The sequence below is a fragment of the Miscanthus floridulus genome, chromosome 19, assembly GCF_019320115.1.
Source record: "Miscanthus floridulus cultivar M001 chromosome 19, ASM1932011v1, whole genome shotgun sequence".
Lineage (NCBI taxonomy): Eukaryota > Viridiplantae > Streptophyta > Magnoliopsida > Poales > Poaceae > Miscanthus > Miscanthus floridulus.
In genome coordinates this window covers 11,719,080-11,742,378 of record NC_089598.1, presented here as the reverse complement: position 1 = coordinate 11,742,378, position 23,299 = coordinate 11,719,080, and the positions used below count along the sequence as shown (strand labels likewise).

The following is a 23,299-nucleotide window of genomic DNA, read 5'->3' as shown; positions in this document are numbered from 1 at the left end:
TGCGTGAAGTGAAAGATGGCAATTTCTCAAAATTCTTACCAGCGGAACCACTGCGCATGCATGGCATCTTTCCTTTCCTCCCAAGCGACGAGGAGCATGCCTTCCTTTGCCAGGTTTCCATGCATGCCTGTAATCATTGTTCATGGAGACTCACCACAATTGCCTTTAGATTCGGATTCTTCCTTTAGCTGCGTCTAGGAATGACACCCAATCAGCTGCTACTGAGTCTGGCCATGTCCACGTCTGTGGACTTCAGATCTTTGGTTCAGCCTTCTGTAGTTCTTAGAGCCCTGATTGCATTTCGATGGTCCTTTCATTCTTACTACAAGATACTGAGACAATTGTTTCATCTCAGGCCAACTTGTATCAGCTTTCCTGCTCTGTCTTGCCTTGTTTACGATCTTGGTGACTACTTGCTTCATGCTCTGACCTCCTTTTAAGTTTTGTTCTTTTCATGGCTTATGTGTCATGCCTTGCAGTTCATACCTTTTTCTGATCCAGAAAAAAAGAAAAAGCTTCAACGACTACAGAAATGACTTGGCAACTGTGATATTTAGGATGCATTTGGTATGAATCCGAATTCTCGTAGAAATGCTTTGGATATGAATTCTAGTAGGAACATTTTTATGATGAATCAGAATCAGTTTAATGGTTAGTAGGTTGAATTCTGATTTAAAAAAAATATTTTCATTAAAATCATATAAATGAAAACATGTTAAAAAAATTTCACAATTTTTTTATGGGGAAAGAACAGCTTAAATGCAGCCATTTAAACTTGTTACACTTAAAAATGATTAACTGAAAAAATACGATTGCTAGTAGAGAGGGTAGAGAGGGGGGACCTAAGAAACGGAATCAGGCAAAACTACTCGGATATTTCTGGCTCCTAGTATAGGCAGAGAGAGGAGAATCGATCAAGTGAAACGTTTCTCTACCTACCTGTTTGGCAGCAACTCTCGCATTTCACAGGAGAATCGGAACCGCTCAGACCTGCCAAACGGGCTTAGTATTGAGTTTGATCCTAGGTGGTTAGTATAGCCTTCCCTTTGGTAACAGTAACAAGCTCACCAAAAGTCCAAAATATTAAATTTCATCATTCTGGACAAGTTTAAAGTTTTAGTATCCTCATTGATTTCTTCAGGCTTACATGCTTGCTTAGCACAAATGAGGTCAGCCGATCTTGTTCTGATTAAAAAAAAGGCCAATTGTAGGACATCCAGTGGTTACCTTCTTGAATTGGCTTCAGTAAACCCTTTGGGTTTTTTGTTTCCAACACAATGCAGTCTGCAGTGTTGGGTACACACTTAGTGGACATCCATTCAATACGCTTTCTTCCGCCTGAAACAAAATGTTTAGATGAGTAGGCCTAGTTCATACAGTTTATCATGTGCATAAGTTATAGCATCAGGTAAACACATCTGGTATGCTCTAAAAGTTAAAAAAGACATGGAAATATGGAATTATGTTTAAACCTTGGTTTATTAGAAAATGTGTTTATTTTGGATTGCAGTGAATCACCAGAACAAATATCTAGCATGACAGCAAGAAAAGAGAACAGTAGTAGTGTGAAGAAAGAGACAGCACATATCTAGCTAACACTCTTCAAGAATGTGAAGGAGTGAAGGAAGGTCCTGTTCAAACTAGTCCCTAGATATCTTTTTTTTTCTAAAAAAATATATATTCAAGAAATGTCTCATCAGTGCAAGGAAATTACACTCAAGAAGCTAATATGTTAAAACAATTACCAGGTCAGTTGAGTTATTTGCGCTTGTAACAAGAACCTCATCCTCTTTAGATGTGTATTCAGATGATTGCTTGAGAACCCTTAAGCTACCATTGCAAAATCACACGATGGCAAATAGTTCGTTCAGTGTTCATAACGCCTGTCAAAAACAAGTAGAAGCATGCAGCAGACTGGATCAGAACAGTGCTCATAAGCTTTCACAATTCTCTCCTAGCTCACTGAAACGTTCCCTGGGAAAAGTTGAAAGTGAAAAGAATTGTCGGAGTGAATAAGATTAAGAGCTGAAAAAGGCAAGCCATGCTTCTCCTGATGGTCACCTGAATAAACATAGCAGTACAACCACAGCAGATCAAATCAATTAAAGCACAATGTGCCTTAGGAACTCGAGGACTACTAATTTCCAAAAGAAGCTCAGCTGTACGTTCAAAAAACAAAGAAGCTCAGCTGGAGGTACATTTGTAACTTTGTCCAGACCATTTTTGTTAGATCAGATGAGAAAGTGATCTTTTATCATTAAGTCATACTGATGCTACTCTATTACATAATGGCTTAGAGAAAGAGAAAAACTGTACTCAAACCATAGAAGAAAATGGAGACTGAAACACAGCAAGATAGCTAGGCAGGTACAAATTAAAGAAGTGCTAGTTAACATAACAGAGGAATCAGCATCAGCCAAAACTGTCTTGCATCAATGGTCAGATATCATGATCCAGTGGACAGAAAAAAGATTATCTTCCAAATTCCTCTTTGAAATATTCCCCGCATTGAAAACCCATGAAGGACATGACCAGCTTCTAAGCAGCAGCAGGTGTGATATGACCTGCTTCAAATGGCAAAAGAGATGTCTCTGGAAGCCTCTTCAAGTGCTGATATACTTTGGAGTGCTTCGACAAGCAGGTGAGCAGTGAGTTCTGAACTTCACTGGATTTAACTCGGAAGAGAACTGCACATTTAGTTCTACCAATTAGAACATTACTGGTACTAAATATTAGCTATAATTTTAAGAAAACAAAATGATAGCCTGAGGATGCATAACTCTATATCATGCCTACTATGAAGAACAACCTACCCCCGCTACTACTGGTAACCTCCCACTAAGTCAGATCCGAAATCTGTGTGGAGCTGAACAATTATATAAGCATAAAAATCATTTAGTTGAAAACAAAAGATGTATCACTTTCTCTTGCACATTTTCTTATCTAGTGGCTGCACTAGAGAGTAGACACTCTGTTGGGTGAACAACTAAACTAAATGTGCTTAGCACAATTTCAAATAACAAAAAAAATCAATATATATGCAGTGTTATTATCATATTATGTCTTGTCCTCTGACTCTTGAGCCTTGCTGATCTTTTTTTTCTTAAAAATCATAATGGTTTCCTTTTGCCAAAGTAGAGCTCAAATTAACTAGTTTACTTTTTTAAAAAAAATATTGCCAAAAGTTGTTCCCAATCTAATTTTGCCACATGACATGCACAGTCGTTTATTATGAATTAGAAGAGCTTGGGCTTGATGTCAGATAATCTGCAAAGACAGAATAACAAAAAACTTGACCATGGGGGAACGTGTTCCCTTGGGTTTGTGTTGACGTCGGAAGTGATCTGAATCACACACTAACAGGGCGTTGGACGCCCGGGCCGCTACGGACCGAAGAACGCAACAAAGATATCACTCTTTCGTGGTGAAGAACGGAGATGTTTACAAGCAAACCACCAAAGGATAACCAACATGCTTGCGTGACGAAGAACCGGCTAGTTTTCAGGCAAACTAGCAAAGAAACCGTCGAAGCTCTTGCCCGGGAGGGACCCCGTCAGGGTAAGGACGTCGCCGGGTTGCCCTAGGTCGGCCGGCAAGCCTAGGGCACCATCCTTGGTCGTGGATAAGGGATGAATAGCATGGAGGTTGGAGAAGAGGGTAAAAGGGAGTTTATAGATTGGTTTGTATGACGATTGGATAGATGAAAACTCAATCGGCCATGTACCCCTTATAAATAAGGGGTATGGGTGGTCTTATCCCATAGGAAAACCAATGTGGTACTATTATTTTATCGCTTTATGGAGTTTTCCTTAGACTGGGCTAAAACTATCATGGGCCTATTTAAATTGGCTTGGGCCCAATTTAAGTGTCGACATATGCCCCCCTGTTTTCAGGTGAATGATGCATGAACTTGAAAACACACATTCAAATAAAACCAAACAGCAACGATACCTATCTCATCGGCTGCGTAGTGACTAAGGACGATGTATACATCGGCCATTTTTGTTCTAAGGGCGATATATGTATCGGCCATTGCTTGGAGAGCACCTAGTCTTCTTGCCAAACACTTGAAAAGTACTTTTTCAAATATCTTCTGTTGATTGCTCTTGTGAGACGTTCACCTTGCAATGTCTCTAGCATATAAGAATTTCCAAATATGACTTTGATCACTTTGTAAGGACCCTTCCAATTTGGTGACCACTTGCCAAATTGATTGCTATTTGATCCAATTGGTAGTATGGTTTTCCACACTGATTCTCCCACTTGGAAGGATTTACTCTTGACTTTCTTGTTCTATGCCTTGGCAACTCGAGTTTGTCTTTCTCTATTTCCTTGAGAGCTTTTAATCTTACATCAGTCACTTCGTCGATATTATCCATCATCAAATCATGATACATAACAGCAGATAAATCATTTTGTTTAGAAAGCCTATATGCATCCAAATTTACTTCGACGGACAACGCGGCCTCTTGACCATATACCAACTCAAAAGGAGTAACTTTTGTGGCACCATGCCTTGAAATACGATGTGCCCATAGAGCTTCAAACAAAACTTCATGTCACCTCCTTGGATTTTTCTCAATCTTCTTTTTGATAAGCTTGATCGAAGTCATTACTAGACTCAGCCTGACCATTAGCTTGAGCATAGTATAGAGATGAATTGACCAACTTGATCTTATATAATTCGGCAAATTCCCTCACATCCTTAAACACAAATAATGTCCCTTGATTTGTAGTTAATGTTTGAGGGATGCTGAATCTATGGATAATATGCTCAATGATAAACTCAATCACCTCCTTGTGTGTCATATTCTTCAAAGGAAATGCTTCGGTCCACTTTGTAAAGTAATCCGTAGCAACCAACAAAAAACGGTGTCCCTTTGAAGATTGGAGGTGTATTTGGCCAACGAAGTCTAGTCCCAACCACGAAAAGGCAATGGTTTGATAATAGATTAATAGGATGAAGCATAGCAGCAGGCACAAGCTGAATATTTTCAAACTTCTAGCACTCTTTGCATCCTTTGTAGTAACGAAAGCAATCGGCCATCATAATAGGCCAATAGAAACCGGCTCTATGCAATAACCACTTCATCTTCGGGGTCGATTGATGCGTACCACAAATGCCTTCATGGACTTCTCCTATAGCCACTTTTGCTTAATCAGATCCCAAGCACTTAAGCAATAAATCTTCGGCGGTTCTCCGATAGAGGTCGTCATTATGTAGTACATACTTGAAAGCGTTCCGCCGAACACCTTTATCAATTTTAGCACTTGAATCACATAAATATTTCAGCAAGAGAGTCCTCCAATCTTCTAAATCGACCCAACATCACTGGAAGTTACGTCATGCCGATTTGGGAGCTTCTCAGGCAAAGTGACCGTGCTAGCCACAGGGCAGTCGACTTAGCCGACTTGGAGGAGTCAGCCTGGCCGACTAGGTCAGTCGGCTTGGCTGACTGGGCTGTAGTAGAGAGGGAGTTGGCTGAGCCGATGGGGCAGTCGGCTGAGCCGACTAGTCTGTACCTACATGGGAAAATTTGAAATTTTCATACATCGGCTGTTCTTGAATATGAAAATTATGCCCACCGACGTCAAAGCCAGATGCTTGTTGAACTAATATGTTGGCCTTTTGATTTTCATGCCTCGGAATATACCAAATTTGGAATTCGGCAAAAGAAGCAATGATATCAAGCATCAAGATAAACATTTAGTGATCCCTTCAATCATTGAAATTCACCAACTACTTGTTGTACCATCAGCAAGGAATCACCATATGCCTCAACATGTTTTACCTCCATGGAATGCAATATGACCAAGCCGAATTAAGAAAACTTCACATTCAGCCTAAATTTTGGTGCAAATGTAGTCTAAATCGGCTTGATGTCTCAAACAGCACCATTGTGAGAAATAATGATTATGGCCTTATTTGCAAGTCGATTAATCATATTGTCACATCCATGAAGTAAATAAAAATACATATATCATGCCCCCCGGCCCTGAAAGCCATCAAAGTGAATTCCATGGGGGCCTTTTCTAATAGCACGATGGTTGCAAGAATTCATCGGCTATATTTTTACACTAAGGGCGATATCAAAATATCGGCCATATGAATTCATCCACAAAAGTATGCATAACCAAAATAAATATTTCAGCTCTTGATCATCGATAAGCAATATAATTTGGCAACCCTACATAATATAAAGATCCATACCAAGGATCAAAATAAGGAGCTGAGGGATAACCATGCATAACAGGGGATGAATTCCATATAGACATAGGCAAAGAATACGGATGATGCCATGACCAATAATTTTGATGATTTGGTGCAAACCTCCAACTTGGCAATTATTTCTTGAATCTCCTTCTTTTCTTTGTCTTTGTTGCACCACTTGCTTGAGCATCATCCTTCTGAGCTTGAATACTTCCTTCAGGAACCCACACCAAGCCATTTTCTTTCAGCTTCTCTGCACTAAGCTTATGTAACTTCTTTTCTTACCACTTTGGTAAACCAATTGAGTATATCGGTTTTATTTCTGTTTTGGACAACGGCAAATCTTTCTTGATTTTGGGCACTCTCACCTTCTTTTGTTCAAATTTGGCACCTATAATATCAATAGAAGATTTCTCCACTTCTTTGCTATCAATAGCCGGATTTTTCAGAAATGTAATCACCTTTTCAATAGTTGAATTTAGATCTGAACTCTTCTTCTTTCGGCCATCATACTTCACACGGTAAACTTGCTTTACCACTTTCTTCTTCAGTTGAGCTCCATACCGATTTTGATCAAAACGGTCTTTACAAGATGATGATCTCTCTGAATGTCTAGGAGCTGCATACTCTACATATTGTGGCCTAAAATATGGTGGAACATGTGCCTCTTGATCAATCTAGCCCCAAGATGAATAAGGATGAAAACTTGTGGGTTGTGGTCCGTATGACATGGGAATTGGCTGCTCAAAAGGAGGATATGTTGCTGCTGCGTGAGATCTACTCCCTTGCCAATTCCACTCTTGAGACTTGCGCTTTGGAGACAATTTTGATGATTGGACCTTCTTTGGCCGACTAGTGACATTTGCTTTTCCTACCTTCTTGTATTTAGCTAGAAGTTCCTCGAAGCTGAGCTTCGGACTTCTACTCTTCTGCTTATCACGGCCTAAACCTCCAAAAGCTTTGTGAGCATCCTTCTTCCCTTCCCCATCTTGACAGATATGCTCCAAAGGAGGATCCTTCGCCGATTCTCCTTGCTCAACGGGATCAATCGGCTTTTGTTTTAGTTGGAGAGATTTCACCTACCCCCAGTGTCTTTTAGAATTGTGGTAACATTATTGTCCTCTAGAATGTCTTCTATTGGCAATTCATGGACAACAACATTGTCTTCACTTGAGGGCTCCACATCTCTCTCTTGGGCATTAGAGCTTTGAGATTTGAATGAATCGGCTAATGCAAGCCGATTTGAAACATGTTTGCCATCAAGACCAATTGAATCCAATTGGTCCATCGGTTGAGCATCAGAAAATCTCAATCATCCTTTATCAATGGTCGATTGGATCACTCGACGAAACATATTGCAATTAGAAATATTATGATCAGATGAATTATGCCACTTGCAATATGTAAGCTCTTCTAAATTTTGAATAGATGGCAAAGCATTGTGATCAATGTATAACAACAATACAACAACAACAAAACCTTTAAGTCCCAAACAAGTTGGGGTAAGCTAGAGTTGAAACCCAGCAGAAACAATCAAGGTTCAGGCACGTGAATAACTATTTTCCAAGCACTCCTATCTAAGGCTAAGTCTTTGGGTATATTCCATCATTTCAAGTCTCCTTTTATTGCCTCTACCCAAGTCAACTTTAGTCTTCCTCTGCCTCTCTTTATGTTACTATCCTGACTTAGGATTCCACTACGCACCGGTGCCTCTGGAGACCTCTGTTGGACATGTCCAAACCATCTCAACCGGTGTTGGACAAGCTTTTCTTCAATTGGTGCTACCCCTAATCTATCACGTATATCATCGTTCCAAACTCGATCCCTTCTTGTATAACCGCAAATCCAACACAACATACGCATTGTGATCAATGATTCTAATAAAATTATTCTTGAGCAAGATATCAAAGATATAATCACAAAAAGTAAAGTCAAAGGTGTACTTTGATTTCTTTAGCCGATTCTTTTGTGGAGTCGGCTTTAAAGCTAGGTAAACGAATGGATCAGATTTAACATCAATCCATTTAGCCACAACTTTGCAGCTACTTTTGGGAAGCTTTTGCTATAACAAACTAGCACTATCAACGTTGCCATATGGCATAATTTATTGGCCGATAGAATCTAAATTTGTTTTATCATCAACAAATAAAGTGTCAATCTCAATCGGTCTTTTACAACTACTAGCAAGGATATCTCTAATAGATACAGAAATTGATATAGTATAACCAGATTGAAATTTGAGTAAAATATTTTTATTTTGTACTTTGTTGACCATGTTGGAGAAGTGTATATCCTTGATTTGAATGATGTTTCTCTTCACCTCTTGAACATCATCAACGTTCAATGCCGAATTATCCAAAGACGCATCGGTGGCTGTCGGAACTGAGAAAGTTGACTAGAAGTCGACTAGGCCGACTTGGGCACTAGTACTGGCAGACGGCTTAGCTGACTCAGGGTAGGCAGCAAAGGCAGTCAGCCTAGCCGACTCAAGGCAGGCGACAGTCGGCTCAGCCGATTCTAAGCAAGCGGGCAGCCCTCCTTTGTTGCTTGTAGGGGCTTGATCTCCATCAATGATGCGGTAATCACTAGATAAGTATACAACTCAATTAGCTCCTAAAAAATCAAGTCTAGTTGGTTTCTGGCGTTTTCCATGCTTTTCTATAGCAAGACTTGTTTTTTGAGATGCGATTGATTTAGAAAGGATATTTTGTTGTTCGGCTTTTGTAGCCGAACCTTTTCTTACATCCGAATCAATTCTTTCTTTCATGCCCACTAGCAATCCTGTTTTAGCCGATGACTCAACTATGATCGGCCTTTTCTCATTAGTCTTTGCAAAATATTCATAGAATTGCTCCTCTAATTGAGACCATGAACCAACAGTACACCGGAGCAAAGATGTAAACCATGCAAAGACAATACCAGTAAGCTCTAACACCTACAGCAGTCACAACTCTACCACCAGATATCACACAGCTGGTACACTCCTACAGTGATGTCTTTCATGATCCTAAGGTCTTACCACCACAGCGTACTTATGATCATGCAATTCCCCTGTTACCAGGGGCAGTCCCAATCAACTCTAGACCATACCATTATTCACCTATGCATAAGACTAAAATAGAAAATCAAGTTCAGCAGTTATTGCAAGCAGGACTCATTACTCACACTCACAGTCCTTTTGCTTCACCAGTTCTCTTAGTAAAAAAAAAGATGGCTCTTGGAGATTCTGTGTGGATTACAGAAAGTTGAATGACATCACTATTAAGAATAGATTTCCAATGCCTGTGATTGAAGAAATTTTGGATGAGTTGGCAGGTGCCCAATATTTCACCAAGTTGGATCTGAGATCAGGTTATCATCAAGTGAGGATGCTACCTGAAGATGAGTACAAAACAACTTTCAAGACTCATCACAGGCATTATCAATTCAAAGTAATGCCCTTCGGTTTGACTAATGCTCATGCCACTTTTCAATGTGTAATGAATCCTATTCTCCAACCTTATCTCAGAAAATTTGTTCTAGTATTTTTAGATGACATACTCATCTACAACAAATCATTGGAGGACCATCAACAACATCTACAACAAGTCTTGGAAACTTTAAGGAAACACCAGCTGTATCTTAAGGAATCTAAATGCACTTTTGCTCAGTCCAGCCTAGAGTACTTAGGCCATATCATATCTGCATAGGGAGTGTCCACTGCCCCAGCCAAGATCAAGGCAATGCTTCATTGGCCAGTGCCTGCTACAATGACTGACTTGAGGGCCTTTTTGGGGTTAACTGGCTATTACAGAAAATTTGTGAAACATTATGGACAAATCACTAAACCCTTGACAGATATCTTAAGACTGAAACATTTCTTGTGGACTCCTTCAGCTCAAGCTGCCTTTGACAACTTAAAGATAGCCATGACAACAACTCCAGTGCTTGCCCTGCCAGACTTCCAGGAAACTTTCACTGTCGAGACTGATGCATGTCAAGATGGCATAGGCGTAGTGTTGATGCAGAAAGGTCAGCCCATAGCCTTTCTCAGCAAAGCTCTTGGGGAGAAACACAAAACATTGTCCATCTATGAAAAGGAATTCTTAGCATTGATCATGGCAGTTGAAAGATGGAGGCATTATCTCCAAAGAAACGAGTTTATCATCCAAACTGACCATAAGTCTCTGGCATATCTAAATGAACAGAACTTGCATTCAGATATGCAGAGAAAGGCAATGGCCAGACTTATGGGGTTGCACTTTAAAATCATATATAGGAAGGGGAAAGAGAATGTAGCAGCTGATGCTTTATCGAGGGTAGGTCACATGATGGTTGTCCAGGCAGTTTCTTGTGTTCAACCTACCTGGATACAAGAGGTACTAAACTCTTACACAACTGACTCTAAAGCACAGCAAATCCTGCAGAGGCTGTCTATTGTCAGTCCAGATCAACAATGATATAGTCTCCACCAAGGTCTTATATGGCACCACGACAAGATTTGGATTGGGCAGAATTCTGCTTTGTAAACTAAAATCATTGCTGCCTGCCACTCTAGTGCTCTGGGAGGTCATTTTGGCATTGCAGCCACCTATTCCAGAATGAAGAAACACTTTGCCTGAAAAGGGATGAAAATGGATGTGGAAAATTTTGTTAAACAGTGCAGTATCTCTCAGCATGCTAAACATTCTCTTCAACACCCAATGGGTCTTCTGCAACCACTACCAATCAATGTTTTAAGGCATTGCTTTGGCGTCGCCTAATCGGCAAGGCGCTATAGGCGGGACGACTTGGCGGACGACTCGCCTCAGAAGGAACTTGTGTTAACCAATGTTGGAGCACATTTGAGTTAGTAAGTAATCTGTCAATTACATAAGTACTCCCCTCGATTCCGCCGTCTCCTCACCGCCGTCCGCTCGATTCCGCCATCTCCTCACCGCCGTCCGCTCGATTTCGCCATCTCCTCGCCGTCGTCCGCTCGATTCTGCCATCTCCTCGCCGTCGTCTGCTTGATCTAGAAGGAGACGGTGGTAGCTGTAGATCTAGAAGGGGAGCATCGAGGGAGGAGAGCAGAGCAGCGGAGAAACGAACGGAGATGGTAGAGCAGCAGAGGGAAATGGCGCCGCGGAGGGATGAATGGAGGCGGAATAAGTGGTGGAGAACAAGAGAGAGAGCCCTGGAGGGGATTAGGATAAGCCACGCCAGGAGGGGATGGGCACATGGGCCGCCTGGTGGGCTGCGCCAGCCCACTTCTTACTCCTCCTCTTTTCTTTTTCCTTTTTTCCTTTTCTTTTTTCTTCATCATCTGCTGCTCTAAGTTGCTGTTTTAAGTTTTTATTAAATTCGTAAGGCGTCGCCTCGCCTCACGATTTAGTCGCTTAAGTGTAAGGCGGTAGTCACTCGCCACGCCTCGCCTTACCGCCTTAAAAACATTGCTACCAATCCCAGCAGGAGTATGGCAAGATCTCACTATGGATTTCATTGAAGGCCTTCCCAAGTCAGAAGGATACAGTGTGATTTTGGTAGTGGTGGATAGGTTGACTAAGTATGCTCACTTCTTACCCATCAAACATCCTTATACTGCTGTCATGGTTGCTCAAACCTTCCTAGATACTATGGTTAAGCTACATGGACTGCCAGCTTCTATTGTCATAGATCGAGATACCATTTTTGTCAGTCATTTCTGGATGGAACTATTCAAGTTGTATAGAGTGAATCTACAGTTAAGCACAACTTACCATCCTCAAACTGATGGACAATCAGAGAGAGTGAATCAATGTTTGGAGATGTACCTCAGGTGTGCTGTCCACAATTCACCTAAGTCTTGGAAATCATGGTTACCATTAGCTGAACTGTGGTATAATTCTTCTCAACACACTGCTATCGGTTGCTCTCCATTCAAGGCATTATATGGTTATGAGCCTAACCTGGGTGCAATACCGTCTATACCATCACAAACATCTCCTTCAGTAGCAAAAGTTATTGAGCACCGAGAACACCATCTGCAATCCCTAAAGCACCATCTGGCAAGAGCACAAAACCGAATGAAGCTATTAGCCGACAAGAAACGTAAGGATTTCACTTTCTCTGTGGGAGATCAAGTATTGCTCAAACTTCAACCTTATACTCAATCAACTGTGGCTAGCAGGCCTTACCCCAAGTTGGCTTTCAAGTACTTTGGCCTGTACACAGTACTGGAAAGAGTGGGATCAGTGGCTTATCGTTTGCAGCTACCTAAAGACTCTCTGATTCACCCCGTCTTTCACATTTCCCAGTTAAAACCCTTCTCTGTAGATTATACTCCGGTGTATGACTCTTTACCAGTCATCACTGATCTGGAGGCCGCTGACACAGTGCCGAAAGCGATCATTGACCGTCGTCTTGTCAAGAAGGGCAACACTGCGATACCGCAGGTAAAACTGACGTGGGTGGGATTACCAGCCAGTGCAACAACATGGGAAGACTACAATGTGGTCAAGCAATGTTTCCCTAATGCACCAGCTTGGGGACAAGCTGGAACTCAGGCGGAGGGAAGTGTCACACCGGCTGGTGTGGCCACGAATAGTGAAGAACGCTGAAGGAAGAAGCCTCTAGGAGAAGACATTTTCCGTGTGGCTTAGCGTACTTATGTATTAAGTTTTCTTTCATGTACTGTCGTGTGGGACCATGTGGTCATAGACTGTATCAAGCACATAAGTGCTGAACCCTGTACCGGGGAGAGACATCGTGAACTCTATTATCAGAAAGCTAAGGCAGAGGGGTTAACCCTGCCCGCTTCTTCGTATCTGTGTATCCGTCTCGATCGCTCACGTCGACAGCGACTCGCCGGCGGCCAGGGGTGTGACACGGAGCCAGGGGGCGGCACGGGAACATCGCGCCGGAAGGCGGAAGGTTCGATCGATCGGTGGAGAGCGCGGGTGGGACGGAGCGGGAGCGGCGTCGGCGAAGGGGATAGTGTTGCCGGTCCAGTTCAGCAATATCTTTGTATTTTTATTACTCCATTTATTTATTTATTTTAAAAATATTTTAAAGAAACACTGAATTTATCTAACGTTTTCTGCAAAAGTTCACCAATTCCTGCTTTCTGCTTCCCAAAGTAATGTGATGCAGCATCTGCATCTCTATATAAACCGTCATTGTAATTTTTCTTGAGAAAATCCAATAATCCAAACATCTAAGCATTTGATGAAATTGTTATTCTTTTTTCAAAAAATACTTGCACAAATTAAGCTCTCACAAAACATTATAATATAATAGGAAAAAAAATCAAATATCGCCCGTGGACTGGAAATGCAAAGGCAAAGGAGCCCACAGCCCCACACCTTCCAATTACCAGCACAGAATGCAAGCCCAGAACTGCCAGCCCATTCTCACAGTCTAAGCCCAAAGCCCAAAGCGCAACCCTCGTGAGGCCGTGATCTTCTAAGGCCCAGGTGTCTGTTCCCTTCCCCACGTCCCCGAGTCGAGCGAGTCGCCGCCAGCAACGCGCCACGCCGCTCACAGGCTCACAGCGCTCTCGCTCCCGCCTTGCTATCCCTTAACCCTAGCCGCCGCCGCCGCTTAAACCCTCGCCGCGCCAACCGCAGCAACCTCCCGCCGGCGATGGCGAAGGAGAAGAAGCGGAAGCAGCCTCCCACCGACGCGGCGCCGCCCCCGGGCGACGAGCGCGAGGGGAGGAGCGAGCGGAAGGGCAAGAAGGCCAGGAAGGAGAAGGCGGAAGCGATACTGCCGTCGCAGATCAAGAACAAGGACAAGCGCCGCGAGGTGCACGCTAAGCTTAAGCGAGAGAAGAAGGGCCAGAAGCGCGCGCTCGCCCACGAGCGCGGACAGGCCGTCCGCCGCGCCGAAGAGCTCGGGGAGCAGGCAAGCGAGCGTTCTTCGAACTGCCCATGCCACCTGTAGAGCTTGTAGTTTTTGGTTCGGTTTGGTTCTGATTGCTTCGGGTGTTTGCAGCCGCCGGAGAGGCAGGTTCCCCGGACGATCGAGAACACCCGGGAGCTCGATGAGACTGTGTGCCGGCCCGACGACCAGGAGGTCCGTATATCATTCTTGATGACACCATGCTTACATAACATTATAAGTCTGCGTAAATACCGACTGATATGCTTAATTTAGTGCAGAACTAACAAACATAGTACTTGTGGGGATCCATATTTAGGTTACTAATGCCCATATGTACTCTAGAAAAAACTATGAATGTCAAATTAGTAGTGACAATGTTTACAGAATGAAAAGTCACAGCTGAAATGAATTGCAAAGCATAAGAGTGACAATGAGATCATTTATATTGTAGGACAACTAAGACTCGCTTTCCTTGTCCTAATGATCCAGTCTAGTTTGGATGTGCATCACCATCTTATGTACCTGACTGCACTTTTTCATCTTTCTCTTCTTGCTAGTAATTTGTTAGCTGCTCTCTAAGCTTTTCTTGTGCATTGTGTCCACTGTTCAACTTGATTTTCTTGGGGATGCTCAAAAAAAAAAAAACTTGATTTTCTTCGGGGATGCAGTAACACTCTCTTTTGGAAACTATTAGGAACCTCTATTAGTCTATTATGTCTTTGCGGATGAATGCTCATTTGGATCGCTGTGTCAATTTTACTCAATCTAAAGTTCTGAATTCAAATTTTGGGATTGTGTTCAATGATTTACTTAGACCACTATTTCAACCCAGCTCAATTTCTAGATTTGTGAATTATGGAATAACTTTTCATGTCTGCAGCTGTTTGCAGGAAATGATGCGGATGAATTCAATGCAGTTCTAAAGCAGCACATAACCCCGAAAATATTGATTACGACATGCCGCTTCAATTCTGGGGTATTTATTTTCTATGCTTATCCCTTCTCTCCATGAATTTCTACTCCATATCTTATTCTGCTGATTTTCAGTTTGTGATGATTTCATGTTTTTATATTCTTCCTACAACATTGCATGATTTAACAATATACCTTCTGCTGCGTATATCCAGAGGGGGCCTGCATTTATTGACGAGTTAATGCAAGTGATTCCGAATTCCCATTATGTAAAAAGGGGAACATATGAACTCAAGAAAGTATGTCATTTTACGGATTTAATTTTTAATTTAATTGGTTCAACAAGGCACCTTTATAAATTCATTCAAACACATTTGTTTTCAGATTGTGGAATATGCAAAGGATAGGGATTTCACCTCACTTATTGTTGTCCACACAAATCGAAGGGAACCTGGTATGAATTCATCATATTGGTGCTAAAAGTTCTTGAACTTCATCTTGCTTGTGACATCTGGTTGGTTTTTATGTGCCAGATGCTCTACTTATCATTGGGCTACCTGATGGCCCTACGGCACATTTCAAACTATCCAAACTTGTTCTTCGGAAGGACATAAAGGTACTATATCTGTTGTTTGGTGCTATATTTCGTGTACTTATTATTGTTGGTTCTATAATTTGTTTCCTGCATTTTGTGGTCATCGCAATGTAACAGTTATGTTTTGGGAACTTTTGTTGAATTGAAATTTTTTGTGGATGCTCATGCCTACAATTTACAAAGAACTTGTTGTATGGCTTGAGCAGCTGATCCATTTTCAGCCTGAAAACAAAAAAAAAAGCCTGAGCCTGTGATGAAACCTTATAAAAAGATATAAAAATATTACTATCTTGTTAGTTTACATTATTAGGAATATTTATCAGACTCCAAATAATAAAAATTGCAATATTTACATTTACATATTTTTGGGCGCGTACAGGTTAATAACCCTGACCTCAGGGAAAAATCAGATCAGACCAGTTTGCCCACGAACCTTTAGTTTTTTTACAGAATTGTGGAAATGGGGATTGAATTTTGGTGCCCTTATCACAAATTAGGCCAAAGTAATGTTAGTTGGTCATCCAGTGGATTTTTACATGAATTGTTGTTTATTGTCTCTATTCCCCAAACAGTTTCTCTGATATTTTAGTTGGAACCTATGATGTTTTTTTTTTTGGTGTCGTGATCTGCTAAGCATTATAGTAAACACTTGTCAGAGACCACAATAAACTTGTATGCAGTAGATTGCTCTTGTTCCAGACGCATCTACATGATATTGTGTCTCCACTCTACAGAAGTACCTAGATTGTTCCTAATAAGCCCTAGCTAAACCCCTTCACGTTTGAACTCCCAGTTTTATGTTATGTAAGGAAGGCAATGTGGATCTCCACAATGCTATGTTTGATACATAGGCATATTAGCAAAGAGGTCATGCATGATGCATGGCAGATGGCACAAAGATGAACGATATTGAATTATTTATTCAGGTGGTTCATACAGCACCTGAAATGGTAAAGCATTTAGGCATGACCACTTTGACATGATTTCACAATCAACTTTCGAGACAAAAAGGTTGTCCCTAGTTTGCCTTAGCCATATGAGTTCTGTGCCCCAAAACCAAACTATATGGCTATGTTTGGTGTCATATGGCATGTCTGCTATAGGTTGGTACATGTCTCTTTCTGACATGACATGTCCTTGTTTTAATTTTCCACGCTTTACAGTGTTGTATTGAATTATTGCATGGATGAAGTTGGTTAGTAACTGTTTAATGCCTTCTAGATTGATGTAAAGAGATGAAAGTTATCTTACCTGGAGCTGGAGGACATGCTTCCTCTGGATTTTTCTAGCTAGTAGCACATTGTATGCCAAGATCTGTTTGTTATTTTTAGTGTGATCAGTGTGTTTATTATGCTCTTAAACGGCATTTGGTCATCCAATTTATCTTTTCTATATGTTAAGTTAGTGAAGCAGAACCCTTTTTTGTGCATGGAGTGTACCTGGACATTGTACAGTATGGAGCATTTTTTGTTATGTTGGTTTACATTTTTGTCTGCTCTTTATATTACAGAACCATGGCAACCCTACAAGTCATAAGCCAGAGCTAGTATTGAACAATTTCACTACACGCCTTGGTCATCGTGTTGGAAGGTGATCTGAAACTTATACCTCTTTTTTAATTTATTTATGAAAAGCTGCTGCCTCTTTCCAGTAGTTTGCTAGTTTGGATTCTCTGTTTTTTTTTCCTTACATGTCTTTCTTGCCTCTTTCATTCTTCAGGATGATACAATCTCTCTTCCCTCAAGACCCCAATTTCCGTGGGCGCCGTGTTGTGACCTTCCATAATCAGCGAGACTACATATTTTTCCGTCATCACAGGTGCTCATATAAAATGCAATTAGGATAGGGGCTTTGTGCGGAGAGTTGTGTTTTGCAACTGCTGTACGCTGGGTGCCTGGGTGTATGTCTAGTTATCTATTATCTACCTTTATGAAAAATGGTTAATTTTTAGTAAACACAAATTTGCTATTGCCTAAGCTTATAGGCAAAGCTGATTTTTGCGGAATGACTTTTAGTGCCTGGTAATTATACAGCCAGCATTTTAACCTTTGCCATGGACCGTTCATACTAGGTACATCTTCGAGACAAAAGAAAAGAAGGTTGCTTCGAAGGACAAGAAGGCTAAGACATCTGAAAGCAAAAGCGAATCTGAGAAGCAAGTGATTTGTCGCCTTCAGGTAGGTCAACTTCTACTCCACCAACAGTTTTACTGTAAGCATTTTCATTTATGTTTCAGAAATCAAGCGGCCTTAAATTGTCAACTGGTTCAATTGTTGATTGCGCACGATCAATTTGTGCTTCATTTCTTTAGAAAAAAATATGTTGCCACAGCAATATCCACGATGCATCATCCTGAATACACGAACATGGGGTTGAGTATGTTTCCAGGCTAGCCATTCCTTTCTCCAATGCCTATCAATGGCCACTGTTTATTATGATATATCTGTTTTTATGATATCACTATCCTGCCAGTTAGATGTTAGGGAACTCCATCTCTAATCCTCAGCAGCAGCTAAAGCCTAAAGGAGCTCACTTTAGATCTTGGCTGCTCTCTCTGCATTATTGGCACCCCCATTATCTGTAGCAGTAAAGCCCCCAAACTGTTTTGTGATGGCACAGGAATGTGGACCTCGCTTCGTTCTAAAGCTGCTCACCTTGCAACATGGGACCTTCGACACGAAAAGTGGGGAGTACGAGTGGGTTCACAAGGTACTACTGTTCTCCGTTGATTTATTTACCATGTCACGTCCACCCCTACAATTCCATGTGATGTTCTTCTGACATGTGCGCTTGATTTTATGCAAATCGATCACAGCCGGATATGGATACGAGCAGGAGGAGATTCTTCTTGTGATGGAGATCGTGGCTGGAGACCTGGTGTCCAAGTCCGACCTGGTGAAAATGCTGCGATCGTTCTTGTTTTTCTTAAAAGAAATCTCTGTAGAGAGGATGCTTTGCATGTAGAATCGACAATCGCTTGACGCCTGTTGAAGCAATTTTGTGGATCCGTCCATTGATCAAGTAATACAAAGTTCTGTTCCTGTCGAAATTTCTGTGTGAAATGTTGCAAAAGGCGCGCTTCGTTTCTGATCCCTGGACTCTGGTTTCGGCGCGAGATACTGGGTGGGAATCAATGCCACGCAAGGTCGCCGTCACGCATCCAATCCTAGAGGTGGATTGCATTACGTGACACCTAATTGTTTCACACCCTCCAATCACCATCAAACGACTTATCATCGCCTGCCCCCATGTTGGTGTTGCTGCCCGTGATCGAATTCCTTTTCCAGCCTGAGGCTACGAAGTCTACGTCTCCATGAATTGTCGGTTCGTTGGCTGATAAGTCATGGCTGAAAATACTGTTGACTGATTTATGGTGAAAGAAAAATATTATTCGTTAGCTGAAAAGTACGGTTTATAAGCCAACGAACAGGCCGCTGAGCTGTTGAACTGGGATGCGCTTTCCGAGAAAACGAAACAAATCTGAGCTACCAGAAGAGGAGAAGGGCAACGGTGCCTGTAGCAGCAGCAGTTGAGGGCACACATGACACATGGATGGGGGTCCATCTCCATTCCAAGCAGAAGCAGCACTGCAGAGGCTCCCAGGCAGGCCTGGCAGGCGATGGGCGAACGTACATCCGTGCAGGGCGGGTCGTACGACAGTGCGTGCGGTCTGCCACCCTAGCGGCTAGCGCTCAAACTGAGCTGGCCTGGGCGGTGGCCCGTGGCCGCGCGAAGCCGCCCGATGAGATGCCAGGGCCGCCGGCCGCGTCAGTTATTGCCACCCGCCTGCTGCCGCCCCCTGTTTCTGCGGTGGTCCGGCCCCCGCACGCACTCGGGCGTCCCGCGGCCACGAGCGCCCGCACATGGGCTGCCCGGCCCCCCGGCGCCATTGCCATGTTACCTGGCCTGCCCGGAATTCAATTCATCTGCAGGCAGGCTGCAGGAACGGACGGACGGACGAGGAGGACCGTCCTCTGGTGCTGCTCCAATGCATGCAACGATGCAAATGGACGGTTTTGATCGGATGGATGATGGATCTATCTCTATGTTCTTATGATGGTGATGATTCAACCCGGCCGGCGGCTGGGTTCAGATCGAAGTGACGCCATACCAGCAGATTATGATTTATGGCAGCAAACCCAGCGGATAATGCAGCTGAGCTGAACAAACACCGCCGGCCTCGGTCGATCGACCTGCACGCAGTGGCGGATGTGGGATGCGGGATAAGGGGGGGCTAAAACAACAAAGATGTTGATTTGCACGAAGATTTAATGGTGAAATCAAGTTTTTGCTACAGTAATTAGCATTGAAATCAAGAAATTAGGGGGGGCTGGAGCCCCCCCAGCCCCCCCTTTGGATCCGCCACTGCCTGCACGGGTTGCCATGCACAGTGTCGACTCTGGATTTTGCTTGCATGGCCTACCCTACTGCAGTACTGCTACGTACGTTAGTACGTAGTACAGCTGTTTCACGAGTACTCCTACGTACGTATGGATTTATATATATCTGCAGTGGATATATTGAGAGCCTCGTCAGCAGAATACGGCCGGTACGGTACCGTCACATTTACTTCCTTTATATAGGAAAGCAAACGCGTACTGGCTCTGGCTGGCTAGAAGATCTTCGTCGTCCAGATTGGCATGCGTCATACGGTACCGTCACGGGCTCACGGTAGCACGCATGCATGAGGCCCGCCGGGGCAATGGTACTGGCAGGCGACTCTCGCTTTCCCACCAGACGTGTCGGAGCTCCGGTCCATCCGGCTATACCTCATCGCATCAAGTAGCAAGCAGTAAACCTGTGGCCTGTGGGCGATTATTCTTTACCATGATGCAGTGCAGCCATGTTCATCCAGTGCAGAGTGCCAGTCTGCCAGAGTGTGGTCTGCTCCGTGACGTTTCTGAGAGACTGAGAGCGACATCGCGCGAGATGATGCCCGCGCATGCAAGTGTAGTCCGGCCGCCGGGACGCCAAGTTGGCATGCGGAGCTAGCGAGCCAACGGCAACGCCCGGGCTGGCCGCCGCGCACGAGCGAATCCGTAGGCTGCGTGCTGGTGGCCGCGGCCGTGTTGGCCCCCGCGCGCGCGAGCCGGGGCCGAGGCCGAGCCGAACACTGCTCGTGGCCGTGCACGCTGGGGCGGGTGATCGGGGTCCCAATCTGCATCTGCCGGCGACGTACGACGACGACGACGGCCCTGAAGAGGTCGTTCTCCGTTCGTTCTCGGCCTCGCTGGTGAAAAAGCGACTCCACCACATCCACATGGATACGACATGCATGCAGTGGATCCATGTGACCCTGGGGTACCCCTTGAACGCTGCGGTTGTTCTGTCTCCGGAAATCCAGAGTTTGTTTAATTCCCCGTCTCTATCTATTCGATTCGTAACAGAGTTTTCAACTTGCGTCTCTTTGATTATCATCTGCACAATCAGAATCAATCCCAGGTGCTGTTGCTCTGTTCTGCTCATAGCATGCTGTGCCTACTCTGCCGTCTCTGCGATGATACGTACTACTGCTCCTGCTACAAACCTTGTAATTTTTGCCTCTATATAGGTGTATGTCAGTATGTATACCCAGTTAGTGTGCAACGTTAATGCTAACCAACAACTGGATCAGTCGGAGTACAACACAATGCACGCATATCCAAACTTAACTAGATGTCAAAAGCAGAACAAATGTTATCCAAAATGGAAACTAAAAGGCAAACAATCACCTCTGTATTTTACTCTTTTATTTGTTTATTTATCTATATATATGTAGAGTCGTGAGCCTACTACGACCTACCCTTAACTGGTAACTCCTGCACCATGCCACAAACTACGGAGAAAAAAAACTAAGATCAATGTTGGTCATCGTATATAAACAGGGTCGACGCACGACGTACGTGCTGGTACCTGGTAGTGTAGCTAGCTAGCGGTGTGGTGAGCCGGTGATCGATGAATCGTCAACGTAACCAGCTCCAGCTCCATGCATGCATGCAATGCAGCGACGTACGCGTGCTCGTGGTCGTGGTCAGTAGGAGCACACGACAATGGCCGAAACGGCCAGGCAAACAGCGCGCGCGGAGAGTGACGATGATCTGCGGATCGATTTCCTCATTTATTTCACAATCGATCGATCACACACACGTGCACGTACTGTAGTACTGATGGGTACGACCAGTAGTACGTACAGTAGGAGCAAAGCTAAACAAGAGCAACCAAATAAACAAACAGGAACACATCATCATCATTGTCATGAACCATGCATGTTTTTTTTTTTTTTTTTTTTTTTGCTTTGCGCCAAAAAAAAAAGATTTATTGATCGATGAATCATTGAATCATCAGGATATACATGTTTATATGTATGCATATCTGAATGCAGGCTTGATATCGGTACGTACGGTCGCCCATATCAGCTATCTAGCTCTGGCTACCTACAGCTAGCCGGCCATGCCAGTATCTTTGCATGTACAGAAAAAAAAAATGATGGTCGTTCACTTGCTGCACTGGCCTACCATGCATATCTACTTGCAGGAGGCCAGGAAGTAGAACGCATCACAAACAACGTACATGCAGTGCAGCAGAACAGCGGCCAACAGCAAACAATAGCCAGTGAAGCTCTGGACTACATACAAGCTCCATCCATCCGTCTTCTCCGACTCCGATGATCCGTCCTCTCTCTCCATCGATCTCCTTCTTCTTCTTCTTCGACGATCGGCTAGCTGTCTCCAATGCCGGGCCGGCCGGGCGCGCGCGCGCTAATACAATCCTCCGCGCATGCACCACCACGTACTTGTTCTTCTTCTCTAATAATCTATATTTACACACGCCATTAACGTAACCTTCATCGTAGATGCTCTCGCCGAGCTAGCTAGCTAGCCAGTAGGTGTAGCTGGTAGCTATAGCTAGCTGTGGGCCACACCAATGAATCGAACGAATAGGCGGCGCGCGGGGCATGCAAATAAATGCAACAAGCATGCACGCGGCAGGGCGCGCGGTGCGTTCACCGGGCGCCGCCGGCGCAGGCGAGCGCGGAGGTGAGGGAGCGGAAGGCGACCTCCTCGCAGGGGAGGACGAGGATGCCGCCGGCGCCGGCGCCCGCGAACCCGAACTCCTCCTCGGCGCGCCGCAGCAGGGACCGGAACTCGGGGCGGTCCAGCAGCGCGATGGGCACCACGAACCGGCGCCGCAGCTCGCCCACGTACACCGCGAAGTGGCCGCGCGGCACGTCGGACGGCAGCCCCATGGCCTCGTCCTCCTCCTCGTTGTAGTCCTCCTCTCCGCTGTGCTGCTGCTGCTGGCGCCGGCCCAGGCTCGAGCACCGCCTCAGGATCTGCTTCAGCCCCGACGCCGCCGCGCCGCCCTTCTTGATCGCCATGTGTGTGTGTTAAGCACGTCGACGACGACCACTGGCGGCCAGGACTTGGACGAACTCGAGAGTGAGCTGGAGGCCGGAGCTGGTGATGGAGCGGGAATGCGGGATCGATGTGGTGGTGGGCGACGGCGAGCTGGAGGGCGGGTGGTATATATAGTGGCGTGGCGGGCAGGAGAGGAGGGGGTGATGGGTGGTGGATCGACGGATGGGTGGGAGAAGGAGAAGAGAGAATTACAGCTAGGTGGCGCATCGTCGATCGGCGCCCATGGTTGGTGGTGGTGCCTGGTGCGTGGTGGGGCGGAGACGTACGGCGACGAGGGAGCGGGGGCAGGGCAGGGTGGGGCCGGGCGCCCGTGGGCTTGCCGGGCATGCATATGGTGGGCCCGGCACCACCTGTCTGCAGTCT

The 23,299-nt window shown here is 44.3% G+C and overlaps 3 protein-coding genes across 3 annotated transcripts; 2 read left to right on the top strand and 1 right to left on the bottom strand.

The window, feature by feature from the left end:
- Nucleotides 1-12,234: 12,234 nt before the first annotated feature.
- Nucleotides 12,235-12,768, top strand: LOC136525543 (uncharacterized). The gene has a single exon (XM_066518494.1). It carries the CDS (start codon nucleotides 12,235-12,237, stop codon nucleotides 12,766-12,768), a length of 534 nt encoding a protein of 177 aa, XP_066374591.1.
- Nucleotides 12,769-13,652: 884 nt separating this feature from the next.
- On the top strand, nucleotides 13,653-18,582 carry LOC136527995 (uncharacterized). Its single transcript, XM_066520870.1, has 11 exons — nucleotides 13,653-14,053; nucleotides 14,144-14,224; nucleotides 14,913-15,008; nucleotides 15,160-15,243; nucleotides 15,329-15,398; nucleotides 15,478-15,560; nucleotides 17,050-17,129; nucleotides 17,259-17,357; nucleotides 17,611-17,716; nucleotides 18,159-18,248; nucleotides 18,355-18,582. Exons 1-11 carry the CDS (start codon nucleotides 13,793-13,795, stop codon nucleotides 18,391-18,393), a joined length of 1,089 nt encoding a protein of 362 aa, XP_066376967.1. The 5' UTR covers nucleotides 13,653-13,792; the 3' UTR covers nucleotides 18,394-18,582.
- A 3,245-nt stretch (nucleotides 18,583-21,827) lies between these two features.
- Nucleotides 21,828-23,042, bottom strand: LOC136529200 (protein SMALL AUXIN UP-REGULATED RNA 16-like). Its single transcript, XM_066522292.1, has one exon. It carries the CDS (start codon nucleotides 22,894-22,896, stop codon nucleotides 22,522-22,524), a length of 375 nt encoding a protein of 124 aa, XP_066378389.1. The 5' UTR covers nucleotides 22,897-23,042; the 3' UTR covers nucleotides 21,828-22,521.
- Nucleotides 23,043-23,299: the final 257 nt, after the last annotated feature.

Coding starts and splice junctions, on each gene's coding strand:
- LOC136525543 (XM_066518494.1), top strand. CDS start 12,235: ATGAAGCTATTAGCCGACAAGAAACGTAAGGATTTCACTTTCTCTGTG.
- LOC136527995 (XM_066520870.1), top strand. CDS start 13,793: ATGGCGAAGGAGAAGAAGCGGAAGCAGCCTCCCACCGACGCGGCGCCG. Junction 17,130..17,258: donor CTTGGTCATCGTGTTGGAAG/GTGATCTGAAAC, acceptor TTCATTCTTCAG/GATGATACAATCTCTCTTCC. Junction 18,249..18,354: donor AGTACGAGTGGGTTCACAAG/GTACTACTGTTC, acceptor AATCGATCACAG/CCGGATATGGATACGAGCAG.
- LOC136529200 (XM_066522292.1), bottom strand. CDS start 22,896: ATGGCGATCAAGAAGGGCGGCGCGGCGGCGTCGGGGCTGAAGCAGATC.